The 13,206-nt window shown below is 39.9% G+C and overlaps 1 protein-coding gene across 4 annotated transcripts in view; it reads right to left on the bottom strand.

Moving 5' to 3' along the window:
• Nucleotides 1–4,418: 4,418 nt before the first annotated feature.
• The window catches only part of abi1b (abl-interactor 1b), a 30,390-nt gene continuing 21,602 nt past the window's right edge, over nucleotides 4,419–13,206 (bottom strand). For 2 of the 4 annotated variants that reach the window (XM_036597102.1, XM_036597103.1), the window contains 5 exons: nucleotides 12,698–12,795; nucleotides 12,011–12,223; nucleotides 9,985–10,071; nucleotides 7,988–8,173; nucleotides 4,419–6,108 (listed from right to left, as the gene is read on the bottom strand). In XM_036597102.1, coding sequence (XP_036452995.1) covers nucleotides 5,933–6,108; nucleotides 7,988–8,173; nucleotides 9,985–10,071; nucleotides 12,011–12,223; nucleotides 12,698–12,795 — 760 coding nt within the window. In that variant the 3' untranslated portion in view covers nucleotides 4,419–5,932. The remainder of the gene's footprint in view (nucleotides 6,109–7,987; nucleotides 8,174–9,984; nucleotides 10,072–12,010; nucleotides 12,224–12,697; nucleotides 12,796–13,206) is intronic. The other 2 variants (XM_036597104.1, XM_036597105.1) reach the window with 1 other exon arrangement.

Here is a 13,206-nt window from a genome sequence, read left to right as displayed (position 1 = left end):
TAAAATGAATGGGTGACCAACATCTTTTTAAAAGTCACGAAAACTCAGTAACCCTTTTCGATTCTGTCTATTTTGGGAATTCTACATTTTTTTAAGATAAACTTTTCTGATGTAGCTATAAAGTATTTTGTCTATAGCTTATCATTAATAGGACTAACAACAATACAACAAATAACAATAATGATAATAACAGGAAAACTAGTAATGCCCATGGGATTTTGGAGCACCTCCAAACAGCACTCATAAAGTCCTCAATCCAGGCTGGCAGTCCTTTGTAAGTCTATGACTGTTTCTCATTAGAGACTCCACATAGATCGTGATCCAGTGCCAGCTTATGGGAACTAAAGGGCCTGGAATGCAGGCCTGCAGCGTCCGGCTTTCGAACAACATTGTGTGATCAATGTTCTGCATGAACTCATCCCCCATTCAGCCAGTTAAGAGCATGTGAGAGAAAGCAGGCTTGCTAGAACAGGGAATACAGTACATTTACCATCATCAGCTACAGTCCAAATATTAAACACTGAAGAATGCAGTTGTGCTCTGGGCGCTCCTGGTCAAATGACATGTTTTGTTGATTTTCTAAGTGAAAATAACATCCCCATACAGAGAACACACTACTGCACATTTTAATGCTGAATTACTGTTTATTTGCTAAATTTAACATTGAAAAAGTGCCAAAGGAATCAGACATTTTATATGTAATGCTTTTTCAGCACATTAAACTCAGCAAATCAATAGAAAATGTACACAACAATTTGCATAAAATGACATATTTGTGTGTTTTCCCTGTAGAGGGTGTGTTATTTTCAAAACATAATTTGACTGGTGTGTTAAAACTTTTGCATGCAGCTATTTCTATTTATTTCTCAGAAATTGACTTCACTATATTGTATACTCATTGCAGCCCCTTGTGGCCATCATGTGTAACAACAAGCAACGCAATAGATCTTCTAATGTGATGAGAACAACACATGATCTTCTCAGATTCTAGTTTCTTATTGCCTCACTCCATTTCCACCTTCATCAAAATTTCACCTGAAAAAATCTGTTATTTCAAACCTAAAGGACGTCTTAAAGGTTTTTCTTGGGCCATTTTTTCAATAGATTAGACCTACAATCAAACTAGGGACACGACAAACTCCCTGATCGGCTCATTATCTGCAGTACTGAAGCGGCTACTACTGGCAAGACGTTTAAACAGAGTCAGTGTAATGCAATGATTCGTATCAAAGAAGCATCCACAGAGCTAAATAGAGAACTTTATCAGAAACCCCTCTCTTGTAGCTCCACCTTGCTGGTGTACAGTTAGAGGCTGTAGCTCATCTGTTAATGCAGTTTGTGCTGACCATCCTCTAGTCCTTCATTAATAGTCAGTATCTGACCACATGACCACTCTTGGCTGGATGTCTTTGGGTCGCTCATTCAATGAAAAGAGTGCCATTTGAGTCCATTCGAAGTCAGTAAGTGGATGTACAAGAGGGGCTTTTTTAATAAAATGGCCAGTGAGTGGAAGTACAGCGTAGGTGTTTCTAATAAAGTGGCCAGTTAGTGGAAGCACAAGGTGTTTCTAATAAAGTGGCCAGTGAATGGAACTACAAGGTAGGTGTTTCTAATAAAGTGGCCACTGAGTGGACATACAAGCTATGTGTTTCTAATAAAGTGGCCAGTTAGTGGAAGCACAAAGTAGGTGTTTCTAATAAAGTGGCCAGTGAGTGGAAGTACAAGGTAGGTGTTTCTAATAAAGTGGCCAGTTAGTGGAAGTACAAGGTAGGTGTTTCTTATAAAGTGGCCAGTTAGTGGAAGCACAAGGTAGGTGTTTCTAATAAAGTGGCCACTGAGTGGACATACAAGCTATGTGTTTCTTATAAAGTGGCCAGTTAGTGGAAGCACAAAGTAGGTGTTTCTAATAAAGTGGCCATTGAGTGCAAGTACAAGGTAGGTGTTTCTAATAAAGTGGCCAGTGACTGAAAGCACAAGGTAGGTGTTTCTAATAAAGTAGCCAGTGAGTGGAGTTTAAGGTAGAGGGTTTCTAATAAAGTGGACGATGAATTTACACCTGGGCAATATGTAAAGAACCACCACATACACTCCACAGTATACAGGACGGTGCTTTATTATAAAAAAGACTGTACATAAATTGAGAAAACAGATTATATACAAGATGATGAAAGATAAGGTCATTGCAGAGCACCTCAGGGAAGGACATTTAGACTGCATCATCTGCACGTCTTATGACAAGGCCTTGCAATGAGTAACATTGACTGGTCATGGTTCGGACAGCTCTCAGTGAGTTACATTCCCACATATACTTCATCTGAATAAATAAATACAACCAAAGTAAAAACCCTCACACGGCTAATCAGCCTTCAACAGCAGTCGAGACACACAGGGCTGTCTTGGCATTTAAGCCAAGGAGCGCTTCTCATTCTCTTTCAATACAGTGATCAGAAAATCAGCTGAAAGTGACCACTGGGCTCAAAAGTGTCCAGACACCCTTTCTAATTGGTGGATTCAGCCTGTGTAACCTCCGGAAATGGGGCAGTGCTAGCGTACATGCTAAGAATGCAAAGGTTAGCTGCCTAGCTAGCTAAGATCAAGTTAGCAAACTCTGTGTAACTCTAAAAATAGCAATGAACGCATCAACATAGCGTTGTATTTTACAGTTGGGCACACTTAGTGGTCAGGAAGCAGTGCTTGGTGACTGGAAGAGTTAGGAATGAGCCTGGAATTATCCTCATCTGAAACAGTAAATAACTCGCGAATTCGCTTTTTGTTCGTCTGGCCTTTTTTAATGTTAAGCTGCATCCAAAACTGCATTGGTGCTTTACTATTTTGACATACTATTCAGTACAGCAGCATGTAGTTTAGGATGCTGCTATAATTTCAGGCATTAGCAAAGATGGAATATCAGCTTAAGCTCAAATAAACAAACATTACTCACTGCTGCCCTCTAAAGGTGTTACTGCACCTGTTAGAAGTTTCTTCTGATGTTTTTTTAAAAGACCTGTAATGAGACTAAGGCCCAATCCCATTTCTTCTTCTTACCCCTACCCCTTGTTTTCGAGTGTCACCCTAACCCCTTGGAACTGAGTTACAGGGTAGTGGTTGAAATCTTCCCTCTGAAATGGGACCCTCAAATAAAAAGAGCATCACTTCATTAACAGCTACTAGCGCTGCTCATAGAGCTGAAGTCAGATATTCACCAGCTTCCTGTTCGAATTTTCCCGTTCCACCTTAAATGGTGCAGCAGTTACATTATGGCACTTCAGGCGTCAGAACTGCTGGACTATTTAAGGTGGAACGGGAAAGTTAGCGAGCTAGCTACCAAGACATTAGCATGCAATTAGCGTTTTTTTATGCTTGCTATGAAGAAAACGACCATAATACACTGAAACAACATTAAACTAAGATAATACAGTGGTTATCGTAATTTTTTAACAGAGAAGATTCTCAGATTTGTGTGTTTCTTTGGTCTCTTGCTCAGCCATCTTGCCGGTTTTTCTTTTTTTTCTCATAACTCTCTGTTTGGAGACTCTGAAAAACCTAAGGTCATGTAGCTCTAACACTTCGCCCTACCCCTCTATCTCAACAAGAATCAGGACACCCTACCCCTAGACGTAAACACGCAAAACAGAGGGCTCAGGGCTGAGTGGTAGGGGCGAGGGGTGAAATGGGCCTAAATGAATGTTTTTTTCTAATTTCTTTCCTCATAGTTTTAGCGAGAAAAATCAGATTACGTCGATTTTTTTGAAGTACGGAAGCCCTAAAAGGCCATGGGTTCATGCATTATATTTACTCTGTTTTCTTATGATAACAAGTTTATTTTATTTGAGTTATTTATTTTATTATAGCTTGAGTTATTAATTTCAGGACATAAACATTTTTCTGGTGGTATAATTTTCTTGAGATCTTGATAATGATGTACGAAGTAAAGTAAGACAATGAAACAGGTTTTCTCCTTTTTCATTTTCATTTCTGTCTTCATCTTCAAAAAGCCAGAACAGATCTGCTTTCGATTCTTCAGTCTGCTTACGGTTCTTATAGGAATTTTGCTGATTTTCAAAATTTTGTGCAATATTCAATTGTTTTAACGTAAACAGAGTCATTTAGAGTGGTTTGATGTGAAAAGCTCCTGTTCTAGAGAGTCGAATTGTTCACAGTGGTGGTGATAGGAACCAGACGTCCAGCTCTAAAAGATCCCTCACAGAAAGTTACTGTACAAAATGGTTATGAATTCACTGCCTGATGCCTGAGACACTGTCGATCATCGATCATCCAGATTTCTGCAGTTATCTGATTATTCAAGAGGTCATGTAAACAGCACACTCTGATTTCTTAGATCTGAGTAAGGTCTACAAATCCGATTAAGAAATCCGATAAAGAGGCTGGATTTTAGCTCAGTAATCAGATTTCTCAGTGAGTGTGAACTCTTACTCTGATTTCTTTCGTTTTATCAGTCTGCACATGTGCGAAAATAGACTGCAGTACTGGAAAAAGCAAACAGCATTTGACAAAATCTGATTTTAGTTATCAGATTATTAAGGACAAATAAAAGCACTCAATGAATCATTTCACATCAAACCAGTCTGAATGACTTTGTGTGAATCCAGATGAATGAATTATGCTGAAATTCTGTGTAAAAACTTAACGAATGCTCCATTTGGGCCAAAACTTAACTTTGTGGACCATTTAGCCAAAAATCTAGAACATTTTATCTGTTTATCTGTCTGCAGGCTGTATTGGTCAGTACGGCTGGTGGTTTAATTGAAATAAGTATCCGAGCAGCATGTTAGCTGTGATTTTCTGTAGCGTTCTGTAAAATAAACTTTTGGTTAGTTTGTTTTTGGGAGACCAACATTTGTTTTGTTGTAATAATCATATAAATAGCTCAAGATCTTGAGCGAACAAATATCACTGGAAAACTGATCAAATAAAATCTATGAACCCACAGCCTTTTCCGTACCGCAGTGATGGGGCACAAGCAAAAGCCTCTGGGTTGTCAGGAGCAACGTTTCAGCAAAGCCTCCTCAGATGAGCAGAAGCTGTTACTTCAGCAAACTCGCTAATAATGCTGAGCATTATTGGACGAGCGGGCGTCTGGACACTTTCGGACACACAGTGTAAATTACAGTGACCAAAAATAAGCCATCGTGACAAATAATGACATGATTGGATCATTAAATGGGACCCAAAGTGGAAGTGAGATGATCTTCATGGTAGTGGACAGCTGTTGGTTTTTTGAGTAGTCTTAAGAGATGAACTGTGAGGAACACTGCGCTCACTCATTCAACAGTGCCTTTGTCTGATACCAACGTAGCCTTAAGCTACACAAACAAGAAGAGTAGTTTTCTAAGTAATACTGCTTCCTTCCTCAGCCTCGGCCAAGCCAAAGCAATGAAGGTGGAATTAAAATACAGTGTAGGCAAAGACTGGAGGCAAAAATGGAAAAACAGACCAAAAAAAAGTCACGACGATCGTTTTCCCGGTTTCTGCCTGATCGTCAGCCAGGCATGAATCACATTTAAGAAACAACATTCAGAACACGTCTTCCCTGACAGGAGGGAAGAGTTTGGCAGTAAGTTACGGAAAAAAATACAACGAGCACTTCTGAATAAAAACAAGCCCTAGCCGACAAGTTGGCATACTGCAAAGACTGGCCTCGCTACACTGACGAAACACGCACGAAAACACACTAGTTAACGATCTACAGGCAGCTTCGTACAGTACCGTATGTACAAAATATATATATAAATAAAAGACCTAGCTAGAAAGAAGCGAAGACTTGCTGCTGCTCTTTCCGCATTCGCCTTTGTGTTCGCTCAGTCCCTCGATACGCACAGCAAATACTTAAATACGTCGGACGAAAACAAACATTCGGTCATATCCTAATGCACTTCGTAAATGTTTGTTTGTGATGGTTAGTCGGCGTTCGTTAGTCGGCGTAGTGCATGATGGACTCCACGTAGTTGCCGGGGAACAGGCCGGTGACGCCGTTGCACACGCCCTCGAACCAGCCGTCGTCGTTTTTCTTGATGATGTAGATGATGGCGCCCTCCATGAAGGAAAGCTCGTCATCCTTGTCCTTGGTGTAGTCGTAGATGGCCACCACTAACAGACAGAAAGATCATCCATTTGAGCCTGAAGAAGTCACTGCTAACGCATTTCTGACGTCTTTCACTATTATTGGAAATGTCTTTACAAATAAATAAAATACATAAATAAACGGGTACAATATTCATATTATAAAATTCATACAGTTATGCACATTTTTCAAAAGGAAATTATGTAAACTGTCAACAACTCTGTACACTGTCAGTACATCAATGTATAACAATTAGTCCATCGGTTGGTGGTGTATGACTGCTTTTCTATCATATTATTATCCCATTCACTGAAATATATACTGTAGCTTGGCATATATTGTAGATACTCATGTGTATTTCTAATCTTCCTGAACCAGTCCATCCTTTTCTTATGAATAAATAAATAAATAAACAGCTTTAAAAGTTTAAAATATACAAAATTAATCCAATTCCAATTACAAACTTAGACTAAAGTACTAAGTGGAAAAATGAAGCAAATATTCGTTATAAGCTAAAAGGAAGGACATCAAAAAAACATATACAAGATCAGGTCACAGGGGACTTTTATTGACTATTGTACCGTATTACTCCAAACTGCAGTCCTACATTTAAAAAACTACTTAAAAAACATTAAATATTCAGACCTTAAATATTTACAAGGATTATGTTATGATATATTTAAACCCAATGCATTAATAGAGATAGTAATAAATATATATATATAAAATCATCATTTACAGGGTATTTTCTATGGGGAGGTGTCAGTTTCCAACCCTAACCCTAAATTTACACTTGTAAAAATAAAACCTATATGTTTTTTCTTTCAAAGTGTTTCTTAAAAACAATTGTTTGATTTCTTTTAAATTGAAGTTGAAAGGTTTAGGTTTATCATGAGTCTAATTTTTAAATAAAAAAACATAATTAAACCAATGCCGTCCCACGTTTTCATGTCACTACCGAAAGTTTTAGTCTGTAGGCGGAGGCTTATTTTAGCTATGCTGCATTCTAGAGCAGGAAGTGGGACTGCATCCCTGTTCATCACAGCCACATGGTGAGCAGTTAGATCCCATTGTTTTGAATTAAAAACAATGTCTGAAAATCAGGGAGGAACATTGAGAACTGTCCCTGCTGAAACACATTTTTTTTGCAATTACTTTTTTGTGTTTTAATGATAAATATAATGATTTTCTGTGTGAACAGCTGTTCAAAGCTGTGTTTGCTGGTCATGTACTGGCTGCGTTTCTGAGTTCTGCTCAAAATGAGCTAAAACTGTCACAACCGAAACATTTGGTAAAGTTTCTGTAGTGTTATGATTGTTTTGTTAATGACACAATGGAATGTTCAATCACTTGTTTCAATAAAACACATATAATTAAGGTACAGATTAAGGTCGAGGGTCACTTAAAGCAAAAAAGACTTTAGTCTAAAGTCCAAGTCTGTTAAAATTCCTAAATGTGTTTTCAACTCGGACCATTTCACCCAAAACTAGCAGAATTTGTCAGTTTGAATTCTCAGGCACTTAGTCAGTTTTTCCATAATAAAACATTTCATGCTGTTCCACTACTATGTCGTTCCAGTCGTGAAATCGAATGGACGCAGTGGACGGCTATTTTCTAGTGATTGCTTTGCAGCTAACAAGGCCTTTAACAATTTCCTGTCATTTTGACTCCTGTCCCAGGAGAGATTCAAATTGCATGTTTGACTAAAGAAGCTGTGCTTTCTGTCCACATCTCTGACTATATTTCCTACAGGGTCCTGTAAGCATTACTCTATAATAATGAACAAATACTGCTTCAAAGAAAAGAAGACGAAGGGAGATGAAGCTGTCAGTGATTACAGATTTCTACAGACTATTGTTCACTAGACTGAGAAAATACTATAATACAAGTGAAAAGGAGGCCCACCTTTTTCTATGTAGGACTTGGGGGCCCAGTGAGGGTCTCCGTCAGCGTAAGGGTCATTATAGTGCACCAGAGAGGCGTCTTCTTCCTCATAGTCCACAGGAGGAGGGGGAGGGGGCGGAGCCGCTTCCTCAAACATGGGCGTGTCCTCAGGGAGTGGGGGCGGGGGAGGGGAGGGGCTGTCTGATACTAAAGAAACAGCAGAGACAACTGTGTTAGAAGTCAAGTAAGCCAGGTACCTCTGTTCCACAAACATACTATACATACATGCTGCCATAAGAGAACGGCTAGACTTCTTCTACATCTACTGAAGTGGCAGCTGAAAGCCCAGACCTTTGTTCCTATTACCAGATCAACAATTACTCAAAAATTGATTATGAAATCAAGGGTTCGATTATGATGATTATTATTCTTTTGTTGCCCAAGCCTATGATGTATCATGTTGACAATGATCTAACAAATCAATAATAATCTAACTAGACAATAGTGAGGCCTGGAGAACCAGGTACAAGGTACACAAACAGGCATTTATTTTCAAGTCTGGCACCATGTACTGGTTAATTAAATGGTTGAGGTTCTGCTTAAGAGCTGGAGATGAGTGTCCAGAAGAGAATACACACGCTATCTAAACACAGTGGGCAAAGCTGGTATGAATATAGTTTAGAAGTGGAATGCAAACAGGTATTATGTTTACATTTACGGCACTCTCGTCCAGAGCAGCTTATAGTTTGGTTATGTTACAAAGAAAGGCAAATGTAGTGTTAGGAGTCTTGCCCAAGGTACAGTGTGGTGTGCTTGCCTGGGCAGGGAATCAGACCTCAGCCCGCCATATAAAGGGCAGTGGTATTACCCGCAGCACCATACCAACCGCTGGACACAGCCTAGCTGGGATATGAACCCAGAACTCTGGGAATGGAAGGCTGACCACTTAATGTGCCACATGGCTTAGACCTTATTCACACATACTGCTTCTGCGTGGTGTGAGCGACGCGGCAGCCTGAGCGCTACAGCTTGAACACGCTAGCCTTTCATACATACAGCGTTTATGCCACGGAGCTGAACAGCAAGAACGTTATACAGACATTCCTGTTTCCAGATGAATTAATGGTCACATTTATGAAAGTACACGGTATGCTTGTTTGTCCTTGGCAGCATTCTGACTTGTGATTAGGCAAAAAATGTGTAGACCAACCCGGAAATCTGTCTGCAGCGCAGAATGATTAACTAGATTAACTGATTTTGTCATGAATTAAATTAAATGTAAAAAAAGTGTTTTTAAGCTTGTGTTCTCTGTTTAATTTTCAGGACGCTCTGCCACTTCGCACACGCAGCCTTTGTGAAAGCGCTGACCAGTTAACATGCATGACTTTCCAGACGCAGTATGTGTGAACTGGGCCTTACTCTTAGTCTCAGCCTCAGACGGTCCAACACCTCATAAAGAACTATTGAGATTTTGTCAGTTTCATTCTGGTTTGCTATCTGAGCGGCCATATGAATGCACTTCTACTGCAGCAGGTTTTATCTGTCTGACGGGAACAACAAAAAAACTTTGCTAGCGTTCTGCCTGCCTTGATTGAGCCTTAGATATAAAGTCACTGGAATAAAAAAGTTTTTGGCATTACGTGTTTAAAATGTATTCGAGGGTTTTCTTTAAAGTGTTTAGTAGCTTTTGAGTGTGACATCCTCACATGTTTGCCGCCCCATTCTGATGTGTTTCCTGCATGTTTACTTTTCTAATTTTTTTTCCTGTTTTGAAAATCGCTTGCCCTAACGCAACAACAGTTTCTGGTTGGCTATTTTGTATGACAGTCAAACTGCCCATTCCTGTCAAAGTGGGCGACGTTAAGGGACAAAATGCACCAGATTCTCAGAAGTCTGGCTTGCGAGACCAGGTGTGAGACAGAGTGAGATTAAAGCCGAAGTATGTAGTAGTGTGAATGTGTGTGTGTGTGTGTGTGTGTGTGTGTGTTTGTGTGTACTGTCAAATGAAGAATACTCACTGTTCTCCTGAACTCTGGCCACAAAGCCAGTGAGAGGAATCTGGGGAGTTAGCTGCACCATGGGGGGAGGCGGCTGGGGCACAGACACTGCGGACAGCACACGCAAACACATAGCCCCCCCCCACACACACATACATACACAAACGCCACCACAGAGACACAAAGAAAACACAGAATAACAAACAGGGAAAAGAGTGAACATCTAGCAGAACACTGAAAGCTGCTTGCAGTTGTTTTCAGGGCAAAGTCAAAGCACAAGAGCAGACATGGCTTCTGTTGTTAGGACTGCAGATGATCAACCCTACAGCAGTTTATACACAGTCTGCCAGAAAGCTGTGAAAAAGCTGCAGTTTTGGGGGAAACATACAGCTGTATACAATAGTTTGGCTGCTGCTGTTCAAATGACATATTTTGTTGATTCTCTAAGTGAAATAAGCTAAAATGTTTTCATATTTTATGTTTAATTTGTCTCCAATATGTTGAAAATGCATATCGCTGCTGTCGGGAGAAAACCTTGTATCCCCATTTTTGTCATTTTTCAGTTTTTTGATATAATTTGACAATGTCTGTTGCTCTTTACATTGTGTGTAAATTTTACGGTAAATGGACCAAAAGAATCGGCCCAAATTAAGTGATAAAAAGTCTGGTTCCATTGACTTACATTAAAAGCAAAGTAGGTTTTCTCCTTCTCCTGTAAAGTTACCATTTTGGAGATACAAGGTTTTCTTCCGACAACAGTGACATATAAGTTTGCTCCCTGTAGAGCAAATGTGTCAAGCTCCAGTCCTTGTGGGCCAAACACTGCAGACTCTGGCACACTGCCTCATTAAATACACCTGGCCAACAATGAATAGAAGCTTGTGCCCACCTATTAGCATTAGGGACCCTCAGGGTCTACTAAAAAGCCTAATGAATTCTGGGAACTTAAAAATATGCATATGCAATTTTGTTCAATTTTTATTAAATATATTCATCAGGCTTGTTGTATTTAATCGCTGCAGGTATTGTGTTACTGCTCTTACTTCATTGCTATGTTTTCATTGGAAACAAAATGGCTAAAATCTTAAATGGAAAATTATCCAATCAGCATTGTTTTCTCTGTAGTATCCTGGTAGATACAGCCAAGTGAGCTCTCCCATTGGTTAGGACTTCAGGAGCTGAACTGAAGGCCTTACATGTTAGATTAACATAACTAAGAACTGAGAGAGGAATCAACCAATCACGTTTTGACGTACAGTGGCTGGGTCTGCTACATACAAGGTCAAATATATGTTAATGTCAGTTACAAGCTTCAAATGTCTGTATTTAACCTCGCCAAGGAATGTTCATGTAAAATGCTGTTAGCTTAGTGCTAACATACTACTAGAATCCCATAGGGGCGCTAATATAAATTAGAATTGTTGTAGAGATGAAAAATATTTTTATATTTTACAGTTTTTTGCCATTTTTTACCCTATTTCTCATTATGGTAATGTGACCATTAATGATACTTATATAAAATTGCAAACACTATATTTTATAATACATATATTAATAATTAGCTTTCAAATACTTAGTCTGACAACAGTATACAGATGGTGAAAAAAAAACTGTAAAAAAACCCACATTATTTACAGATTTATCTTAAAATCTTGCTGCGTTGCAGAAATGAGAACTGAATCACTTAAATTGGAAAATGTTACTAAAAACTCATTTTAAATGAATTAAATCATTCAGGTCTAGTTTTAATTTTTCAACCAGGCATCGCTGTTTGCATATCCCAAAAAAAGAAAACATTGTTTTAGTCATTTTATTTTTTTTATGCTGGTCATGTCATTTGTTGCATCTGAAATTCTGCTTTTTGCAAGACAAGGCAAGAAAGTCATTCAGCCGCTGGCACAGATAGTGATGGGGTCAAAATTGTGATCTGTCCCCAATAAGAAGCAAAATGGGAGAAGTGGTATTTTAAAAATTGCTAGTTTGATATATTAAAAAGAAAAAAATGTGGGGTTAATTTCTCAACACTACAACACTGAAAGGTGCTCACCTGTGTTTTGCGGGTATGTGGGACCCCCATTAAGGTGTGGCTGGGGCACGGAGAACTGGGCGGAGCTGGAGGGCGCTCGGCGGTACGTGCCTGTGGCCGACACCATGGAGGCAGAGGAGGAGGTGGTGGAGGAGGTGTGCCTGGAAATCTGCCGAGAGATGGTGCCGAACTGGGACATCGGAACTGGCCCTAGACCTGGACCTTGGGGAACCACTGCAAAGTTAAGAGAGAAAAGGGTCAGTTAAACTGGCCAGAGATCAAATAAATACAGGAATCATACAGCTAATATCACTGTTAAGCCAACAAATACTTTAATAACAGCTTGAATATCTTATTTTGTTCCTCTGACAAGCAGAGCTGAGCTACTTAAAGCAACAGTAAAGCTAATCATGTCACATAGCAAAGCCCGGATCACCAAGTTATCGGCCCCTGGGCACACGATTGCTGTCATATTTGCTCAACGGGGTCCCCTAGTGGCTCAGGCCCCTGGGCACATGCCCAGAAAACCCACAGGACAATCTGGGCCTGCACTTAGCTAATAAGCTAGTTGCAGTTGCTGACTTTTATTTTGGCAAATTCCAACCCTAACATCTACTAATTCACTAGCGGCAAAGCTAAAATCAATATAAACTTGCTAAAATGTGCCACAGCTCAGTTAGCCTATGCTAGCATAGTTAGCATTCTCACCTGGTGCCATGCTGGGAGGGGAGGGTGTTGGAACAGCCAAAGGGATGCCCATGCTGTTCCCGCTGTTCTCTCGGCCACCGCTGCCCCCACTGCTTCCACTGCAAGGAAGAAAACAATCGTATTTTTTTCCATCTGTAAAATTCTAAATATTTATGAGGAGCCATTAAGATATGAATTGTTTACGCTGCTGTGGTATGTTTACCACCAATATTCATTACTAGCATTTTGTCGCTAGCGCTGCAGTCTGTAATCAAAGGCATAGAAGGGTTTACTGTCCACTCAGGCCGTATTGACTTCCTCCCTCTTTCACTGCACTGAATGGGCCCACAGGGAGGCGGAGATGGCAGTGAATGGAATTCATGGCCACCACTCGGCTATAACCAAGAGGACTCGCTGGACGGGGTCCAAATCTCTGACAGGCAGTTATGAACATCAGCACTGCCAACATCAGTGTAACACCATCAAAGACAGTTTGTCAGAACTCTTATTTACAGACGAGTTTAGATTTT

The sequence above is a fragment of the Colossoma macropomum genome, unplaced genomic scaffold (assembly GCF_904425465.1).
Source record: "Colossoma macropomum unplaced genomic scaffold, Colossoma_macropomum, whole genome shotgun sequence".
NCBI lineage: Eukaryota > Metazoa > Chordata > Actinopteri > Characiformes > Serrasalmidae > Colossoma > Colossoma macropomum.
This window is presented reverse-complemented; position numbering and strand designations above follow the sequence as displayed.